Here is a 22,055-nt window from a genome sequence, read left to right on the forward strand (position 1 = left end):
AATGATATTGCAAATATTTTTAGATAGGGAGAAATTATTAGGAGATCACAGAAAACCGAGGCAAACAGATCAAGACCCAAGAAATGTACTGATGGTCGGGTTGGACCTGGCCCTTTTTGCAGGGTTATCCCCAAACTTTTTGCCATACTTCTGTATTTTCTGACTTTCTTTTTATTGGCTTTAGTACTCTGGGCACTATGCCACTGCTAACCAGTGCTAAAGTGCACATGAGCTTTCTCTAAAATGTATGGTATTTGGTTTCTCCATGATTGGCCTATTTGATTTACTATTAAGTCCCTAGTACAGTGCCCCAGGTGTGCCCAGGGTTGGGGGTCAAATGCTACTAGTGGGCCTGTAGCTCTGATTGTGCCACCCACATGAGTAGCCCTGTAAATAGGTCTCAGGTCTGCCACTGCAGAGCCTGTGTGTTCAGTTTTAAACTGCCATTTGGAACTGGCAAGTAAACCCCCTTGCCAGGCCCAATCCTTCCCTTTTACTGCATGTACGACACCCCTTAGGTAGGACCAAGTAGCCCCATGGGTAGGGTGCAGGGTATTTAAAAGGGAGGGCATGTACTGTTATGTTTTACATGCCCTGGTAGTGAAATGCTGTTAATTTCGTTTTTCACCACATCAAAGCCTATCTCTTCCACAGGTTAGCATTGGAGCTGCCTTGTAATATCTTACAAGTGTATCTTCCAATAGGGAGCAGGTAAAAAATTGGAATTTGAGGTCTCTGGACTCACAATTTAAAAATACATATTTTGTGAAGTTGGTTTTTAAACTGCAGGTCTGAAAATGCCCCTTTAGAAAGCGGCCCTTTTCTTACTTTAACCCTTCTGTGCCTCTGCCGGTCTCTGAAAACACATCTGGGTAAGGATGACAGTTGGGCAGTTTGCGCATTCACTCTAGACAGTCACCCTGCACATCCTGATGGACCATCACCAGGCTGATGGGCCTTCCTGGGCTAGAGAGGTGGGAGGAGCTGACACTGACAGATGAATAGGGGTGTGCCTCTCCTCACACAAAGAAATCTCCAACCCCTGTAGTGTGTCTGGAGCTAGGGCAGGGAAAGGCATGGTCGAGTGCACTACAAAGACTTTTCTTTGAAGTTTGCCTACTTCAAAGACTGAAAAGGATATAGTACAGGCCCTCCGACCCCATACACTCAGAACACATCTGGGTTGGGGACATTTTGCCTGGAAGGATATAGCTGTCAAGAGGGACTGCCACTTTGCTGTTAGCTTTGCTGTGGTGGCTGCTGCTTCTGTCCTGGGAGTGAAAGGACTGGGCTTTTACATCCTGCTTCCAAGGGCTTGAGTTGAGTTTGCCTCCAGTTACAAAGTTTCAGGGCCATCAATGACTTCACCTGCAACCCCAGGGCTCCCTCTGCTGAAGAGCTCCATTTGCCAAGCGGTGCCAATTCCAGTTCCTGGGCCCTTGGAAGTGAGTTTGGGGTGCTACCAAGAAGAAACCCAAGCATCGACTCAGATTGACTTCGGAATAAGCACCTGTTTGCAACTGCGACACCATGTCGCTGCCTGCACCGTAGCTGTGGCCCCGCTCAAACGTACCGACCGCGACATAACATTACAGTGCCTCCGAAGTTCTGCCACTACATGAGTCCTGAGCACCGCACCACCGAAGTCCATGGCGTACCTTTCTGGCGCCTATGCCTGTGGCCTAGTTTGAAATAGCTACCATGGTATTGAAACCTTGCGGATTGACTTTCAACACCTCATCTACGCCGCTCCGCAGCAAGGAACTGAGGTACCGTAGCATCACATTCCCTGCAGCAGTCAAGAACCGACGCATCGCCTCATCTGCCCGGCAGTAAGGAACCAACGCCTCACCTCCCCTCCAACACTAAGGAATCAACGCTGTACTGGCTCCCCAAAACCTTACATCCCCTGTGATTTGATCTTTCTCACAACGCCTCCAAGGTATTGTAAAGGGGTCTGACCGATTCTGTAACTTGCCCTCGCTTCATTGAGGCCAGACTGATTTTGTGGAGTCATGGACTGCAACCAAATAGCCCCGGTTACAGCAATTTTGATTTTGAAAAGCTATACTTTATTTAATCTCCAAAAAGTGATATCTTTATGTGTGTATGTTGGATTTTTGTTGTTTTGGTCAGGTTTTAATCAAAATTGGCTAGAATTTTGAACTGGTGTGGAGTACTTTTGTGGTATTTTCACTGTTACTGTGTTCACAAATACTTTACACATTGCCTCTGGGATAAGCCTGACTGCTCTTGTCAAGCTAGCAAGAGGGTGAGAACGGGTTATCTTTTGTGTGCAACTTACTTGCTCGGACTAGAGTGATGGGTTCTGCCTGGCTTAGGTACATACCCTAGCCAGCCAGAAAACCCATTTGTAACAGTCGGCATCTCTGAAGTGGTATAATGTATTTTTCCTCTGAATAAGTCACAACCCAATAGGAAACTGCATGTCTATTGTTTTTTGTTTACCTTTTCATTTGTCCTCTTTTTCGGCTGTTTTTCACTTTTTTCTTGAAGCATTAAAAAGACAGAATTACAAATGGTTCTCCAAATGCAAAAGGCACTCCTTCCAGCAATTTCAGCCACAAATCTGCATAAATCTATGCGAACCAGGAGAGGATGTGCCATTCACTGAGACTGAGGCAAGGAAGGGAGAATTAAAAACTCTCACTGCAGCCTAGGAGGAAACAGCACTAGCCAGGAAGAAGACAGGATTAACCAGCATACTGAGGCAGGTTGGATACAACATGCAGAGGGGCTGGACAATGGGTGGGGGTTTCTAAGGTATAGAAACGGCTGACCTAACGGCCAGAGCAGCCAATTTTGGAACTGAGGAACCAGATTAGAGTCCCAGCATCAGCTCAACATCCTGCGATTCTGGGTAAATCACTTAATCTTCTTGTGCCTAAAAAAAAGCTGACCTTGTGTAATGTAATATGATGCTGTAATGTGGTTGGGGCAAATTCGTGGTGAATAAAACTTGATAAAGAAAAAAATCAATTAAAATCACACAAACGCTGCTGCAAATCAGCCACACGGTTTCTTCCTTTACATCACAGAAATATGGAAGCTGTACCACTTCAAAGAAAACTACTGCATAAACAATTCGTGAGTTAGAAAGGGCACGTGTGCATTACTAGGAAAAGATTAAACTACAGCCCCATGCACAAACTGATTTTTAGCAAAGAAAATAAAGACAGCGTGAACATAAACAAGAAATGAAAGAGAAAAGCAAAGCTCCATGCAGTCTTCGTTGTTCCTTCTGTAAGCAGCAGAAAGATGCAAGGACATTTCTAGAATAGCACGTAGGCCGAAAACTTGTGTAAGCACGTGCTTTTCAAAGCCTGGGAATTCAGTCGAGCAGAGAGCAGACAGAACACAAAAGAGAAAACTTCCATGCAGTCAGAAGCTTGCAAGAATGTTTAGTGCCCAGTTCAGAGCGAGTCTTTGCGGAAGCACACAGTCTCAAAGTTAGTGATTTGAACCGCACCAGGGACAGGCTGCCTCTCCCCTTCAGTTGCTGCCGTCTCCTCCGCTTGTGGAGATGTGGTGCACTCTGGTTCTTAGAGAGGAAAGAAAGATTTTAATTGACAGGTAAGATAGAAACACACGCTTCGTCACAGAGTTTGTGAAGACAGTAGACACACACAGAAAGCACTTTCCCTCCCTCCCCATATGCTTCTGATACATTACCACAACTGGGAATGAACACTATTCTGTATTAATTCTCATTCACTATGAACAACCACTTCCGAATTATGTCAAAAGGAATATTTTGTCCCTACTTTAATCCATTTTCTTCATTTCAAGAGAAAAGGCGGGCCAATTTTGTACAATATTTAGTTGCTTATCTTACAGCGTTTCCTTTTAGGTCGCAGCAACAGGCTTGGAGACCTATTGCTTCAAACGGATTACATATAGAACCCTTTGCTCATTGTTGTATAGTTTAGTTTTCTTTCTCATTTCCCTGATCCTGATTCAATAGCTTTCCAGCTTCACTTTTGTTTGTTCCATCAAGGAGTATTTCGATCTGAATAATTTGAACCAAGGATGTATCCTTCTACTGATGACCTCCGACTCTGCAGTGCATATAAGTGATACATTTCTTTTTCCCCCCCTTCAACCAGCCCCATCTCCTCCCCACATCCTCCTCTCTTTATTAACTAGCCTCTCCAACACATCATGCCAAGGGCTGTGGTCACTCCAAATCCCTCTGAGACCATGGAGTACAAAATGGCTCACTTTTGATGGATGGACATTTAAATGGGTGCCTAGCATCTTCCATTGACTCCATGCACTTCGCTGGTTGTAGTGCACAGGCCCCAACAGTGCGCGGACTGGAGCCTAGTTATGTGCCCAGTACCTGCACATACTGGATGTCCGCATTCTGGTACTCTGGCATATGTTGATGGTCTTTGTTTGCTACAGCGTGAGAATCCTTTAGATCTTCCTCACAGAATGTCAGGAAAAGCACTTGTGTGCCCATATACGCCTGCAGCAACAATTCACTCTCTATGCCAAGTCTGTTGTGGAGGAGTTGTTAGCCACGTTTTTTTTAATGGGGTGGGGCAAGGGGCAGGGTAGAGGCCATTGGCTGCAACTTCACTTTCCCGACCTTCCTATCCCTCCCCCCTCAAGGTTCATGTATATTAGGCGTGGCACTGAGGCCTGTAGTTTTTTCGGAGTCTCCTGTCAAAAGTGCTCCTTTCTGTGACCTTGTACAGTCCTGCTGGCCGGCTCACAATTTATCTTCTTTGAGCACGTGCTACAACTACGGAAGCCCCAAGGAGAGTGCTCAATTCAACTTCTCGACTCACTGGCTTCAAGGGTTTCAGTGGAGCTCAATTTGAGGGGCCTCCAGCTGCTCATCCAACCCCAGACCCTGAGAGCGAGTGCCTACTGCAGCTGCTGGTCGAGAAGGACAGTTGGACCCGAGCTTTATAGGTGCCATTAACCTGGTGAGTGGAGGTTTGGCAATATCCTACACCATATTGGGGGATGGTAAGGTATTTTTCGAGGAGAGGAAAGGGATGAGTCACCACAGGTGTGTAAAAGAGAGATTTGCCATGTACCGGTTGGTTTACAAACAGCAACTACCAGTATGACTGTCTGAACAAAAGTTTCTTGAACAATACAAATCTCATCTGAAGAACTTTTTGGGAGAAATCCCTACAACGCAAGAATAGGTTGCATAATAGGTACTGCCCAATTTAAGTTATTCAGACTAGGGAAATTGACTGATTAATCAGAAGGCAATTCTTACATTTCTCCCTTCTGAGAGAAAAGATAATATAGCTCCTAAAAAGGAGAAGAACTAGACAGAAGCTTGCCCTTAAAATGCGTCAGTCTGTTTTTAAATGGACTGAACTTATGGTGACTGCTATAAAAAAAAAAAATCGAAAAAAGTCTGGAAGGTAATAGCAAAATCTTGTGGTAATAGGGCTGTTTCAATGCCAAATCTAATTACTGAGCGAATCTGGGTAAAATATTTTTCTAGATTATGCATGTCTAGTTTTGTTGATTTTACGCACACTCCATTACCGGGCGCGTTCACGGCCCTCCCACAACTGCCACAGCTTAAGGGTTTTATTCTAGGTGCTGGAACATCAGGAACTATGGGGCCCTTGAAATTCCAATGTAATAAAAAGTGAAGCATCTCTCTGGTATCTTGTATTTAAATAACATGGTGTAATTCCGAATTCCCGGACGGGAGTGTTGGCGATCCTCTGCATAAAAAGGGCTTTCAAAGCCTTTCAGCAATTCCAGACAGATCAGCTTATTTGGCAGAGTTGAGAAAGAGTTCGCTAAAAGTATCTTGGAGCATCTCCATAGCATGGTGGTTGACAATGAGATAATGCCTATAGCGAAAGCAGGTTTTAAGACCAATAGTTTGAAATTCGATAACATCACAAGGATTCAATTAGTTCTAGAAAAATATGATCTCTATGTGGTCAATTTGCTTACACAGTCTTTGTTGATTTTTCTACCGCTTTTGAATGCGTAGACAGGTCAAGGTTATGGGAAAAAGTGAAGAGTGCTTCATAAACTCCGATTAATTATTGCGGATTGGGGATTGAAAAACAGCTTGTTAAGCTAGAATCAGAGGTGAAGGGTATCAATGCATGTGGGAAATCCAAAAGCAACATAATGAGTACACATAAAGTTGCAGGTCCTTCAGACGTAGAACCCACCGAATTACAAACTTAAAGGGTGGTGCAAGCCACCCGAGCCTTACGAATTCCTGTGTTATGAGTGGTCCACCTGTGTCACAATTCACACCTAATGCGATGGGTAAAGACCCTACGTCATCTGTGTTGGTAGCAAAAGATGCTGAAGGGGAACATACCGCATTAAAAACCAAGCGTGCTCGCCCTGTAATTTTCCCCCCTCAATCGAGCCCGTACGTGGTAGTTTTAACGGGTGTACCAGAACTAAAAAACCCAAGCCATGAGTCCTTTGCGTGCTTAAAAAATAAAGTTGCGCACTGGCTCAATCTAAATAGACCCTTACCCCCCTACGTGAGATGCGAGATTATGATGGTGCGCAGGCTACCCTGGGTGGGACATACCCCTAAAACGGTAACCGGGGGACTGCGATTTGGTTAATTTTAGAGACCCTCGCACGGTGGAGTATATTTGCTCCTGGAGTCAGCATAATAACAACCTCAATCAAGGAATGATTATAGAAATTAAACCCTTATCCTTCTTTTTCCTTTCTCCCATTTATCCGGATGCCCCAGCAGTATGGTCATCCTTGGGTCAGGGTACTGGAAGTGGGGGAGGCTAGAGCCGGGGCTACCAATCTTCTGAGAATTTCCTACCCTTACACAACAGGTTTAGCCCTCTGGAAATGGTTGAGAATCTCCAACCATTATCCAGCCCGTAGAGGGGGCGAGGGATACGGAGAAATACCCTCATCCACAGAAGAAAATTAATTCCAACAACCCTGACGACCACATGGTTAGACTAATTTCAAAAGCATAGGGGCTATACGGGATGTATTTCCACCGAAACCCCAAATACCTCAAGCTACACTTCCTCTAGAGCAATTAGGGGTTTACAACATACCGTTGTGTCCCCCGGTCCTAGAGGTTGAGGAGAGGGGGCAGCTCTTAACATTTCTCACATGGAATATTGCGGGACTTTCAATCAAGTTAAAACCCCCTATTCATGAGTTTTGCTACGTAATATTCTGTAATTTGTCTCCAGAAGACCTGGGAGAGGGAGGCTGTGCACATACACTGATATCGCACTTTTCAAATTCCTGCTGAGCCATCACTAAGGGGGGAGAAACAAGGGGGTCTTATGTTGTTATATTTCGAACACATCTAAAGTTCGGGTTAAAAATATTGCTGTGGACTCAAAGTTTTTTCAGATGTTGGAGCTTAATTGGGATGGGTCTGAGACTTTCAATGTTATAAACTTTTATAATAATATACCCAAGAGCGAAATGTCCAGTGTCTTCGAGGACCTGCTACAAGCTATGTTGAACGCAAACAGGGATTGTCCTACTGGTAATCGCATTTTATGGTTGGGGGACTTCAACTGTTTGTTGTGCCCATACGCCAATACCGACATATGTGGCTTGGTGAATGTCAATGGTGAACCCTGTACCCATTTTATTGACACACCTTTAGGGAATCTTTTAAATAATTTGATGTCTGAATTAGATTTAGGATATGGAAATTAATTATGTGTACCGCAGGTTAGTTTTCAACATACATATAATGGTAGGGGTTGCAATTCCCTAATCGATTATGTCCTGGCTTCGAGTAGCTTTGCAAATAACTTGACTGATTTTAAAACAGGTGTAATAGCAATCAGTGACCACTACCCAATCATTTTTTCCCTATTGCCCACGAAATTTAAAAATGATCGTCATGGAGTGAGTGGTAAACAATTTGTATGCCCACAAGGAAAATCTAGCAAAAAGAAATGGCTATACAATTAAATGGAATGAAATCAAACCTGCCCAGTTCCTTCAAAAATTAATAGAAAGCAGACAGGAAGATTTCACGACCTGTCTCACTGAAACCAGCGAGCCGGATGCCATTATATTGGCCTTTACAAAAATCTGTGAGGAGATCACTAATTTCCTGGTAGGGCAAGAACAGATAAGACAAAAAGATGAAACTGAGGGATGGTTTGATTCAAAATGCAGTAAAGCACACTCCGCTTTTAAAAAAAGCCCTTAACAGAGTACCTAAATATACTATAGAAATTAGAAACGCTAGAAGTGCATATTATGCAGCTGTAAAAAGTAGAAAAAAGGACATAAAGCAGGAGGCCTGGGAAACTTTACATGCAGCCTCCCAGAAAAAAGACAATATAAGTTTTTGGAAGGCAGTCAATGCCCCTTTTTTCACCGTCGGCAAAGCAGACTGTATTGAAATCGCAATAGACGAAGCCACCTGGGTCAAACATTTCACTGGTCTCTATGAGAAGGATTGAAGACCAGTTCTGGTGATAGTTTTTATAGAACGCATGGGACCCTATGTAAAGTTACATTGGGAGCAAGTAAAACCAAGGTGTGGGGGAATACGTACAGTGCATTCAGAAAAGGTGGATTTACTATATTTATAAAGTTGCGCAGCTGTGTATGTATTTCTCTTCTTTAATTTATTTGTGTTTTGGCCATAGTTTTTTGCAGCTGGGCATGTCAGGACACGGACGGGCACAGACGGGATTGCCTCTGGTGCGGGCATGCTTGCATCTGGCCACTGAAATAGAGCCAGGGACCAGAGAGAGAGGCTAGAGTGTCGCTCTGGGTGATGCCTACCTACCAACGAGAGACGTTAGTGCAGCTAGAGTGGCTGGGAGTTAGGAGCGGCCTTACCACAAAGAGCAGAATCGAAGGAAACCGGGCAAAAGACCAACACAGGTACAGTAGACCAAAGTAAGCACCACAAGTAGTTTGAGCAAAGATGTATTTATAGAACAAAGTTCTATACGAGTTAAAATGTTTGTGTGCAAGTAAGCAGAAATGCAGTTTTAAAAAACGAAAATTGTAGTGTGCACATGGACAGAGATACAATTTAAAAACAAGGAACAGCAATTAAAAATCAGCAGTTAGGAGCAAATGTGCGTAACCCTCACAGGCTGCGCGCTTGCATCTGGCCACTGAAATAGAGCCAGGTACCAGAGAGAGCGGCTAGAGTGTTGCTCTGGGTGACGCCTACCTACCAACGAGAGGCGTTAGCAAGTAAGGGTCCCTATTTGGACAAAGGTGAATACCATTCCCAACTAGAGACCCCCAGATCTAACAAGACTGATTTGTCTCCGTTGATGACGAAGCCCAACCCCTGCAAAAGGGAAACAGTGTACTGTAGCTGAAGAGTGAGTTGCCTGGGATATTGTGCGATGAGTAAGATGTCGCCCAGATAGACGATCATACGTATCCCTTGGCTTCTTAAGAATTTAACCGCTGGATGGAGCACCTTTGTGAAGCACCTATGGGCCGATGGAAGCCCGAACGGAAGGGTGGTAAATTCGTAAATCTGCAACTTCCAGCAAAATTGAAGGAACCGCCGGTGCGGAGGGTGGATGGGGACCACCAGGTATGTATCCTTGAGGTCCAGCCGGACCATCCAATTGCCCAATAGAAGGACGTCCTGGGGGAGGTGAATCCCCTTCATTTTGAAAAGATGGTAAACCAACCACGCATTGAACTCTTTGAGGTTGATTACTGGACGATGACCCCCGTTGGTCTGGTCCACCAAGGAAATGTTACTGAGGAAACCGTTGAGGTGCAAAGCTGAACGACAAATGGCTCCTTTGCGGAGCTGCTCGGATACCTCCTCGTCGACCAGTTGTGCATCGGCAGCGGAGGAGATCCGGCGCGGAAAGCTTTCCTGGCTGGGAAGATCGTAAAATTTGATATGAAACCTCCGGATGGTTTGCAAAACCCAAGCGTCTTGTGTGATATCTGCCCAAGCACCCTGGAAGGCCGCTAGCCGGCCCCAGATACAGACCTGAGATGCCGGTATAGCACAGTTGGTATCACTGCTGCATGTGTTGTTTTTGAAGCCACCACAGTCTAGGAAGCATTGTCCCGTGGTAAGGTAGAAATTCGTGTAGTTTGCGGTTGAGTCATACGGTCCCCGCCCGGAGACTTGTCCCTTACCGGAAACTGCTGTCCGCCATGGCCAGTCGTGCGGTCCCTACCACGACCGCCCCCTTGGGAAAAACGGGGCAGGAAGACCCTTTTGATGTTGGACTGGGTCTTTTCCAACGAGGTGAAAGTCGCCACAAATTTTCCCAGCTCTTTAACAAAGGGGTCACCGAAGAGGCCCCCTTGAGCCACCACCCCTGACTCTGAGGAGGCCAACGTTTTGGGTCCAATTTGATCAGGAGCGAACGCCGTCGTTTGGTCGATAGGGCACAATTAGCGTTACCCAAAAAGATAATCGCCCGTTGTGCCTAGTTTGATAAAACTTCGGGGGATATGGTGGAACCGGTCACCTTTGCCTCCTCCGCCATATCCAGGATTTTCGTTAGGGGCCTAATTGCATCCAAAACCTTACTCTGCAGGAGCGATCAATGCCTTTACGGGGATCTTTATTTGGCCAGGAAGGTGGCCATCTTGGAGTCAAGCTCAGAGGTAAAAGCTACTTTACCTTCCAAGGTGGGTCGCGGACATGCTGCCCTTAAACACCCCTTGAAGTACCCTCCGAGAATCGTTGCATTCTCATTTGCACTTCTCTTCGAACATTATACTCTCACAGTATAATTTTAACAAGGTACTGTACTTTAATTTACGTTACCTCCAGCGGTGGCAGCTCTGCTTACTTTACTGTTATCCTGACGTATATTCAACCTACTCATCCACGTCAAATCACGTCACTGGAACGCAACGTTGTTCCGGTGAAGCGCATCGTAAAAAGCCATTTTGGGAATAGCGTACAGTGTGTGACGTCTTCGCCATTGGACACGTCACTGGAACGCAGCGTTGTTCTGGTGAAACGCATCGCCAATCGCCATTTTGTGAATCTTATTTTTTTTCTTCGCTTTATTGAAAACATACGCGAACACGCAAATCTGTTTTCACGTGTGTAAACCATCACGCACTTCAACGGATTCTCTGCGTGGACCAGTCCAACTTTGTACCATCTCGCACTTCAACGAAGTCTCTGCGTGGATCAGTTCAACTTTGTATTGTTTCTCCAAACTGTGGTACTGCATTGTGTGAACTGCACCAACCTTCAACAGAACCATCATAATCTCCCAACTTCGTGTACTGCACCGTACTTCAACGGAGTCATCGGGTAAACAGCATCTGTTATGTACTGAGTTTGTTTTCTGCATCGTATTTCGTTTTCTGCATCGTATTTCAACGGAGTCATTGGGTAAACAGCAGCTGTTATGTACTGTGTTTCTCCTGCTTGATCTTCTTCAACGACGAACTCATTTTTCTTCCTCATTTATAACACGGTTTCTGAATATTGTTATCATCTCACTGTTTTAACATTTCTTTCTCCCACAGGTTAAGTTTAATTGTTATCTTAAGGTCATTGGTCTTATCTTCTTAAATCCTTTTGAGTTACTGCTGTTACAGTGATGAGTTTACAAGCAGTCTCTCCTCCACCACCTTTTCTCGATCTTCCTGGTGATCCCCCTATTACTTGGAAAAAGTGGTTCGACGCTTTCACTACTTATTTAGGTGCCATTGGTGCCTCCAGGTATAGGGGGGAAAGAAAAAAATATCTTCTTTTGAATAGCCTTGGATTTGAAGGTCGCTCAATCTTTGAACATTTACCTCCTTTAGTTCTTTCTCCAGGTGAAGAGGATTTGGATGACTATTATCAAACTGTTAAACTCCTTGAGTTACGTTTTGATATCAAACCCAGTATAGTTGTCGTCAGACATAAATTCTACAAACGTAAACAGAAACAAGGTGAAAAGGTTGAAGATTTCATCTCTGCACTTAGAATACTTAGTGCGGAGTGTGAATTTGAAAATTTCAGAGATCAAATGATTAGAGATCAGTACATTTGTAAATGTTTAGATAAGAGTATTCAACAAAAGTTGCTCTCCTTAGGTAATCCCTCTCTTGAAGAAACTGTATGTGTGGCTAAAAGTATTGAGTTTCCCAAGCTTTCTGTAAAAGAGCTTGATGTAAAACTTGCCACATCTTTTAGTAAAGAAGAAACTGTTGTGGGTGCTGTAAAAGTTGTTGACAATAAGACTAATGCTTCTGGTCGCACTGACAACAAATTCTTCAAGCAAACGAATATCTGTTTCAAATGTGGAAATTTTCCTCACTCTAAGTCTGGACGTCCCTGTCCGGCTAGAAATATCAATTGTAGATTATGTGGTAAGTTAGGCCATTTCGCCAAAGTCTGCCAAAGTGTAAAAAGAGGGTCTTCTCTTTCCCAGCCCAACAAACAGTGGAACAATAACTACAATCCTACTTCTGTTGCCTAGGTTTCTGACTGCAACCTAGATGATACCAACATTCAGGATGATTTAAGAGATATGGTTGCTGTTGTTGGTGTTAGTGCTGATGATCCTGAGTGTGAATGTGTCGATCCATATATTGACATTGGTATTGGTGATAAAATGGTTTGCTTACTTGTAGACTCAGGAGCTAGGATAACAATGCTTACTCAGGAACTCTTTGGAGAAGTTTGGGGTGATCGCAAACTTTTTCCTCCTGACAGGTCTCCTCTTAACTATGAGGGTAGAAGAATTAAACTTAAAGGTTATTTTGAGGATTCCATTGAATTCAGAGGAAGGAAAATGTTTGGCAAAGTGTATGTTTCAATCAAAGGCCTTAATATCCTCGGCTGGTTCCATCAAGGTCTGTTTAAGATGGTTCTCCGCCCTGGTCCTAAAGATCCTGTCTCCATTTCTGTTGTACAAATTGATGACCAGTCCTCCCCAAGTAATGATCTCTCCATCCTAAGTGATGATTTCGTCAACACCTTAGTCAAAGATTTTCCTTCCGTTTTTAGTAATAAGTTGGGGGAAGTAAAAGGGTTTACGCACACATTCGTGTCAAGGACAATACCATTCCTATCAAACATAAGCTCAGAAATGTCCCGTTCAGTGTGAGAGATCAACTTGAGTCAGAGTTGTTTGGCCTTTGCAGCAAGGGGATCATTGAACCCATTGAGTCCTCCTTATGGCTTTCTCCCTTGGTGGTCGCTAAAAAGAAAAATGGGGAACTTCGTGTCTGTGTCGATTTGCGCAGTTTAAATAAGAACATCTGGGTGGACTCCTTTCCCCTCCCTAAAATTCCTGATATGCTTTCGCTTATTGATGGTTCCAAGTGGTTCAGCAAGCTAGATTTGGCTTCTGCGTACCACCAAGTTGTTCTTGATCCTGCCTCCAGACATTTCACTGCCTTTGTATCCCCCATTGGTTCTTTTCAGTACTGCCGTATGCCCTTTGGGTTAGCCTCTGCGGCGGCAGTTTTCCAGAGGATCATGACCAACATCTTGAAAGGTATCAGTGGAGTCGTCGTTTTCCAGGACGATGTACTTATTCATGGTAAAACCTGTGATAGCCATGATGTAATCTTGAGGGAAGTATTAAAAGCTTTGGGAAATGCTGGCGTGGTTTTGAAGAAAGAAAAATGTGTTTTTAGGGTACGGAAAGTGGAGTAGCTCGGTCATGTGTTGTCTGAGAATGGTGTGGAACCTAGACCTGGCCTAGTTAAAGCCATTGTTGATAGTCCCTCACCTAAAGACAAAACTGCTTTAAAGTCTTTCATTGGACTTTGCGAGTTTTATGCCAGGTTCATACACGACTATGCCTCCAAGGTTCAACCTTTGTCTAACATGCTTAAGAAGGAAGTTCCTTTTTTGCGGGATTCCAATTGCGAAAAAGTTTTTGCCTGGATCAAACAAGAGTTGGTTGGCTCTAAAGTTTTGAAACCCTTTAATCCCAATGTTATGTGCACCATCACTGTGGATGCTAGTGGGTTTGGTTTGGGGGCCGTTCTCACTCAGGAAATTGGTGGTGTTGAGCAGACCCTAGGTTACGCTTCGAGAGTTCTACGTGGAGCTGAATCCAATTTTGCTGTAATTGAAAAGGAACTCCTAGACTGTTGGTGGGCAATTAGAAAATTCAATCCTTACATCTGGGGCAATCATTTCCGTTTGAGGACGGATCACAGTCCTTTAGTCTCTATCCTTACAGGTGACTGCATTAAGGAACATTCTCCCAGGATCGCCAGACTTTCTACCAAATTACTCCAATATGACTTTGAGGTTAGCTACATACCAGGTAGCTGTAACATTAGAGCTGATTATTTCTCAAGGAATCCTGTTGACGCTGATTGTGATGGTGATTTGGAGGAGGATTATGATGAGGAGGATTGCTTTGTTGCTTTTGTTGGCATGGATGATATGCGTTCCATTAGTGAGGCAGAATGGAGGGAGCATTTGTCCAAGGATGTTCTTCTCAATGAGGTTACTAGGTATGTTAGAGATGGATGGCCAAGGGAGAGTAATGTTCATGTTTCTCTTCAAACCTTTGTTAAAATTTCTGATGAACTCTCCATTGAGGGTGGTCTTCTCATGCGTGGCGATAGACTCATTCCCCCCAGTGATCTCAGAATCAGAATCATTAAAGGGGCACATGAGGGGCACCTAGGCAAGACCTTAACCAAAAGAAGAGTTAGAGAGCATTACTGGTGGCCCAAGATGGATCAAGAGATTGATACTGTGGTTGAGGAATGTGTTGTCTGTTCTAGTGCTGAGAAATGTTTGAAAATACGTTCTCCTCCCCTTCAACCAATTTCTTTTCCTGATAGGCTGTGGGAAAAAATAGGCATTGATTTGGTAGGTCCTTTCTATTTGCTTCCCTCCTCTTCAAGGTTTGTCATAGTGGCTGTTGACTATTACTCAAAATGGCCGGAGGTCCGTTTTGTTAGTGAGGCTAATTCCAAGAATGTGATCGATTTTCTCAAGGACTTGTTTTTGCGGGAAGGCTTTCTTTCATCTATTGTAAGTGACAACGGTACTCAATTCATTAGTCAGGAATTTAATTCTTTTATTTGTCAAAGTGGTATTGATCATTTGAGGAGTGCTCTCTATCACCCCCAGACAAACGGTCTTGTTGAGCGTATGAACAGGGTTCTCAACAATTGTATTCAGTGGGCCATTGCTCAGCACTGTCATGTTCCCAACGCTGTTAGATCCATGTTGTGGTTCTATCGTACCACTCCTCACTCCTCCACCAAAGTATCCCCCTTTGAGTTGTTGCGTGGGAGGAAACCTTGTTCAAAGGTTTGTCCTGGATGGATGTCACGTTGGGTTAAACTTAATTCCCTTGACAATGTAGATGAAGTTGCTAGGTCCAATGTGATGTATGCTCAGTCTAAGCAGAAAAATGATTTTGACTCCAGGAAGAAAGTTTCTTCTCAACCTTTCAAGGTGGGTGAGAGAATTCGAGTAAAGTTACCTACTCACTCAACTAAAGGTAGTCCCAAGTTTTCCGAACCTTTTGTTATTGACAAAGTTTGTGGTAATTCAGTTAGAGTCAATATGAAGAATTGGTGGAATGCTGCCAGAATTGTCAAAGTGGGTGAACCTATTGTTAATCACCCTTCTTCTGTTTTGCCTTCTACATCTGCTGTTCCTTTTCAACCTGGTGAACCTATTGTCAATCACCCCTTTTCTCAAGACACTCCTGTTTTGCCTTCAACATCTGCTGTTCCTTTTCAACCTCGTAGGAGTGTTCGTTCTCGCTTTGTTCCCGCAAGATTTCACTGATGTTTTCTTTCCTCTTCCTTAACTTTTCTGTCTTTCTTTCTTTCTTTTCTGTTTTGAAGAGGAGAGGATAATGTAGTGTTTTGCCTATGCTTTTGCCTATGTTCTCTTTCTAGTCTTTCTGGAACCCCTGTCCTCTCTGTTCCTTCCTCTGTCCCCTCTGTTCCATTTGGAATGCATTTCAAATGACTGTACACAGTTGGTTACCTGCTTGGCTGTGAGCTGCTGCGCAGCACCTGTTACAATAAATCCTCTCTTCAATTACGCCGTCTCCGACCTACTTACTACAGCCTCCTTTTCCAGGGGCTTGGGGAGGCGATCCTCCACAAATTTGACCATCTTTTCCCCAGGCGCCCAGGCTGGCGACCGGGGATGGATTATTTCATCTGGGCCCAGCATCCCTGAACTATCCTGTGGCAATGAGGTAGAAGAACTGGCCTGGCGCCAAGACCGCAAAGTCCCCTCGTAGTCATCAGTATCTGCTGGCGTATGCCAGTCAGAGGATGGGTGGTCAGTGGAAAAGGAGTAGGCCCTGAGGCAGGAAGGGTGCTCAACCTTCACTCGGAAAACGCTTTGGGATACATCGACCGCTCCTGCCCAACCTCCTTTTTTGTTCCCTTGCACTTTAGACCCCCTCGCCAGAGTTCCCGACATAGACGGCGTTTTGGGTCTCATATTTCCTCCTCCTCGCTGGGAGGCTCTAGTGATCAACCCTCAAGTGCCCTAGTGGGTATTCAGCCGGGTTATTGTCACGGCTCATCTTGTTCCTTGCTGTTTTTAACCCGTGAGTTGACCGGATGGTCATAGCTGTTTATTGTTTTTGTTTTCCGTCCTGTTGTGAGAGTGCGCGCTCCGCCTGGGACTCCCTTCCTGGACCGGGTGGCACTCCTCTTGAGTGTGTGGCTGCTCCGCTCTTCTTCCCCCCCCCCCTGGAGAGCCGGCCAGCACACCTCAAATCCAACCCCCCCTTTTTTCTTTTTTTGAGTGTATGGTGTGAATGCGCGTCCTTTTAAGACCCTGCCCAAGGTTACCGAGCACCAGTATTCACAGGTGCATCTTGCCTGCTAACGACTTCCGTTAAGGCACCATTGGACTTCACTGGGGTAAGTGAGACTACTTACTTAAACACATATCAATGTAAACTATAGAGTTGAGTCATAGACTGTTTATTAGTACATCACATGCCCTGTTTTATTGCAGCGCGATCCTGCCTGACACACCATCGTACTCCTGCCTGTTCCCCCCCCCCCTTCGTATGGGGAAAGTGGTGGACACTCCTTGGGTTTTTCCCCCATACTTTTAGGGAACAGCTGACAGGAGTGTTTATCTCTGTGCATTCCTGTCACTGTTTTTTGGAAGTTAGGAGGATTAATCTTCGCTTCCGTGGAATTCAGCTTGTATCCTTTGCTAACCTGACAAAGGGGGGGGCGCAACCGCCTTAGCCAGAAAAGCACTTCTGAGGCACTCAAAAGCGTCTTTGTCCACCTCTTGCGCCTCCCCTGAGACCCCCCTCAGCACAACTCCTCTGGGGGTAGGGGGGACGGACCCTTGGGGGTGGGATCAAGAACAGGGCCCGGGGTTCTCAACTCAAGTGCGCTTGCGCCAACTTTGCGCACTCCTTAACAATACGATCGGACAGGCGCTGATCCATAGGACCCACAACCTCATTTACATACCTGTAAATTGAGGTGTCCACAGCGTCCATAAAGCCCTCATCATATGGGAGGTATTGTTGCACTTCCTCCTCCTTATAGTACCCTTTCTGGCCCATGGTGTCAGGTCACACAATTAACACCAAAGTAAAAATTGAACCCAGCAGGGCAAAGACCACTTCACAGTGTGGATGCTGAAGCGCTAGCTTCACTATTATGCAGCCTTGAAAAACCAGAACAAATGTGGGCAGACCAGAGGACTGCAGAGATAGAGTGCGGAGAAAACCGCTATAGAAATTGCACGGGCCTCCAAATGTGCGCTGACCCTCAGCGAGCTGACTGGGTCTAATCGCCACCCAGCACGCGCACAAATGTGCAAAATGCCCTAAAGCTATCAACCGGGCCGAACCGCAATACTGACTCTCGCCGGGGCGTATGGTAGTGAAAATGCTGGATATACGGACCCCTCAGGTAGTTATGGTGTGGCAGCAGGGGATAAGGCTCGCGGTCAACCAGCTCTTGCAGCGCGGCTCCTCTTCTGAGGAGACAGCGCTGCAGGAGCAAGGAGACGCGCAAGCTCCCTCTAGTGGGCCTAGGAAGCACCTCGCTAATGGAGGCGGCCGCGTTAGGACCGAGAACGCACCCGCGGCCGCAGGGGAGCTGAAAGTGAAAAACTAACACAGCAATAACAACATAGCTTGCAAAGAAATGTCCGGGGCACAGTCCGCTTTCAGAGTATCAGTGCTCCGGGCCATAAATACCCTTAACAAGACATTATAACATCAATTCAACTAGAGAGAAAAATGTGACTTAGCTGGCAGCGAAGCAGCAAAGAAAGAGGAAGGATACCTAAAGTGGAGGAGCCTTCTGTTGGTTATAGACACTGTGATACTTCATGCCCTTTGGACCTAGTTTTGCAGTCTGAACGCAGACTGGATTTGTTTTTTCTTGGATTAAATTAACTTTTTTCCCTATGTTGTGGGGATAAAATCATTTATACTGCTTTTCTGGCTGCTGTGAAATCTATGTTGTGAATAAAGCGGAGAAAGAAAAGCATAATCGGAGCCTCCGGTCCAGACATAGAATCACAAGTATTAAGTTGGTAGCATATTTACTGAATAAGAATGAAATAGCATGTGAGCCGTGAGCACCAATGGTATACAGCAGCTTCCAGTGTGTTGCTTTATCCCGTGTCACAAAGAACACTTCCATGACAGTCTTGCTGATCCAACATGTGGCAATCTTTTCCAGTCAGCAAAGGGCAGAAATGGGCCACTATGTAAGCCCTGGTTAAATGGCTATATGTTTTGTCAGTTCATCCCTGGCCAGCCTGGTACACTTTCAAATGCCATGATCATAATGTTACGATTACAATAACTAAATATGGACTTTATTCAACCTAGAGTAGAGTAGGGCGTGCTCCTCATGGTGGAAAAACCATGAAGATTCAGGAGTACAGCTACCCGATAACTTTTCCTCCATTCCTTGGACTGTCCCCAGTGCTCAATTCGTTAAGAAAAAAAAAAAAAAAAAGTATTTGGCCCAAGATATTTCTTAGAAGGGCGCTGCAACTTGTCCCATCCACTGTTCCAGGCAGCACCAACTCTACCCGCTAACAATTACACTTTACAAATGTGACAATTCGGACTATCCAGGTCACCAATAGGATTAAAAATGGCCTGCGTGCACTGGTGTCATGTTTGCAATGCACATTGGATTGTTAAATATGCTGCACTGCCAATGTATATTATGTACAAAACTGACCTATAGCATGTGGCAGAATATCCTCAAAATATGGCTGTGTTAAAAAAATAGGTGCTAGTGCTGAGCCCCTTCAAATATTTGCACAAATCAAGCAGGGACTGTTCCCCAATTGCAATACTGTATAATCAAACAGTGAATGTATCCATCAGTGGCGTAACATAAATTGATGGGGGGGGGGCTGCAGAATGTGATAAGGAGCCCCTGAGCCTCCTATATCTCACAGGATTTCTTGGACCTTCGGCTGGGGATGGGGAACCTTTTGAAGGTGGGGCCCCTGGAGGGTTACGGACCACCTGCGCTGCAGGGGCCTGCACTACGGCCCTGGTACCCATAGAAGACTGTAGGTTTTCTGATTGAATAGAAGTCTGTTCAGAAGTGCGCTAACCAGCATGACACCGGAAATATGAAAAAGTATGAGAACTACAACCGCTCCCCTCGGTGGTACGGTTGCTTTATATGATGGACATTTAAAGTAATGCACGTACCAAGCACTGCTGCTGGCCTAAAGGAGAGAGGGGCTGATAAGGGAAGAAGCACAGGCCCAAAGATCAAGGGCCGGTACAATTCAGTGATAATGCAGAGATGTACACCTCCTTACTTTCCACCTAGGGCTAGACCCAAACATTTCTAGGGCCCCACTGCACTTCTCTAGTCATCCAGATGGGCAAAAACCCACACCATGTGCATGCAAGAAGGTTGTGTGATTTCATGGCAACAAGATGCTGAAGATAGGGAACTGGTGGTTACACAAATGTGTGCCTCGCACAACCGGGGTTGGAATTGGAGGTGGGTGGGACTGAAGTCACCAGTAAAAGTAAAAGATATGTGATTCTGCTTCATTCTTCCACTGAAGGGGATGCAAATTGGGTTAGCAACAGAGTCTATGTGTGACAGACAGACGAGCAGGGCAGGTGCAGTTTCATCAATTAGGGCTCTGGAGCTGCACGCCCCACCCCCTGAAATTCTTACACATTACTGCACAAATATTGAATAGATCGATTTATTTTGAGATACAACCGTCTCCCTAAACAAATAGATATATTTAAGTCTGGGCTGTCTGTTCCTGGCTGCCTGCGCCATCTTGCTCTTATTTATTTATAAAGTTTTATACAGCGCGAACGTGACCCCGAAGGACATCAGAGCACAATTTGACGCAAACCCGTTCCCATTCGTCACATAGGAGTGGATGCAAGCATGTGTGTTTTGGTGCCACTGCATTGTTCTCTGTAAAGGCAAGTGTTAGAATGCTAATCTTCTGTTATGTATATTGTGCTGAGACCCATGGTCACGCTAACCTTCCCCACTCCGACACCCCAGGCCCTGGCTGTACATCATTAGTCCCGTTAGAAGTGGAGCTGCTGCATTTCTTCACCCGCAAAATTAAATTGATTCAAAAGACGAACATGTCAGGGTCTTGCTCCCTTTTGAAGTTGATCCAAATAGAAGAGTAAGCGCAATGCAAGAGATATGCGCTTACAGTAGACCGTTATCTGCTGTACGACATTAAAACTGGCCCTATCTTGATGCCGGTAAGATTAATGTCAAAAACATGGATTGATTTACAAGGAGTGTTAAAATCGTTAAGGCAATGCATGTCATTTATTCCCTCCTATTTCACATTTTACTTAATCTTTCATACCTCAAGAGTTAGCTATTTAATCATGTTGTGTTTCTGTATTTTTTTTCCGTGCATACTTTTAGACGTGCCAGGTGCTTATGAGGGGCTTTGATTAAGAGCTCTGACACTGAAGCCAAAACAGTCAGTCGGTTGGCCTCTCTGCAGAGCACAAAGAATAATGGTCATGTATTCCATATGGTATTGCAATTCTGTGGAAATGTGTGTGAAGGGGGTGCACAGAGGGCAAAATATTTACAGGCCAAAAGCAAAAGGAAATGCATTGCTTAAATGTGAGTGAGTTCAGTGTATATTTGGAAGTGGTGAAGTGAGGGAGATGGGAGGAAAAGAGGGTGCTGAAGATGAAAGAGAAGTGGTTGAAGACGTGCGGTTGGCGAGATGTGCCGAGAAAAAGTGCATACATATCTAAAAAAGCGCACATAACGGGTGGCCAAAACTCCTTCCACAGGCCTCAATACTATTGAAATTTCAGAACTGAAACATGTTCAAGGGTAATTATTCATAAGAAATCCTTATTATTACTCATTTATCTTAAACAACTAACACCCACAGACAAATCCAATTGTACGGACAGGTTTTAGTTGTAGGTCAGCTGTTGTGTTATAGATATGGATGCATTTACATCTCAGAAAGAACCCAAAATACCGGTTGGATAGCACACTATGGGAATCACAGAAATTGATTTTACATGTTCCCTTTTATATTGCCCCCACATTTTTCATCCCACTTAAAGACCCGTCTTCACATATTTCTATAGGACTGATTGCAGTCAGCAGCTATGGGTCCTTCCCGAAGCATGGTTAAAGCATTTTATTTCCAAAGTTGATGCTTCATGCAGAGCAAGATACTGGACAAGCACACACTTTAAAAGGCTGAAGCGGTTACATTGTACAATTTGGATATTACAGTAATTGTGTAACATATTAATGCAGTAAGATATAGGGCAGTTTTTAATGTGTTTAATTTTTCAAGACTATACATTCCCACTGCTTTATAAGTCATGCTTTATTACTAAATTAATTTACTTTAAAAGGCACCATTTGCTAATCTTTTTAAAAAATGTTTTCTCTGGAGGAGGACCCAGCCTGGACCCTATGTTGGTCCATTAAGCTTGCTTGTGTTGCTCACTACATAAAAGCCATACCAAACTTTCACACCCCACTACTTTCAAATGTCACTAGCTGCCACTGCAGACAAGAAGCCTCTCCTGTAACCCCTCTGATTGAAGATGAACGCTGTATCATATGACAAAGCTTAAGGTTATCCTTTTTGTTTACTTTAAATGGTC

The 22,055-nt window shown here is 44.6% G+C and overlaps 1 protein-coding gene across 4 annotated transcripts in view; it reads right to left on the reverse strand.

The window, feature by feature from the left end:
• CCDC9 (coiled-coil domain containing 9) overlaps positions 1-22,055 on the reverse strand; it is a 515,467-nt gene that overhangs the window by 108,321 nt on the left and 385,091 nt on the right. For 2 of the 4 annotated variants that reach the window (XM_086938474.1, XM_086938473.1), the window contains exon 15: positions 3,491-3,562. The exons of the other annotated variants lie outside the window; for them this stretch is intronic. In XM_086938474.1, the coding sequence (XP_086794600.1) occupies positions 3,491-3,562 (72 nt within the window). The remainder of the gene's footprint in view (positions 1-3,490; positions 3,563-22,055) is intronic. 4 annotated transcript variants of the gene reach the window in all.

Source organism: Lissotriton vulgaris, chromosome 9 (assembly GCF_964263255.1).
Source record: "Lissotriton vulgaris chromosome 9, aLisVul1.2, whole genome shotgun sequence".
NCBI lineage: Eukaryota > Metazoa > Chordata > Amphibia > Caudata > Salamandridae > Lissotriton > Lissotriton vulgaris.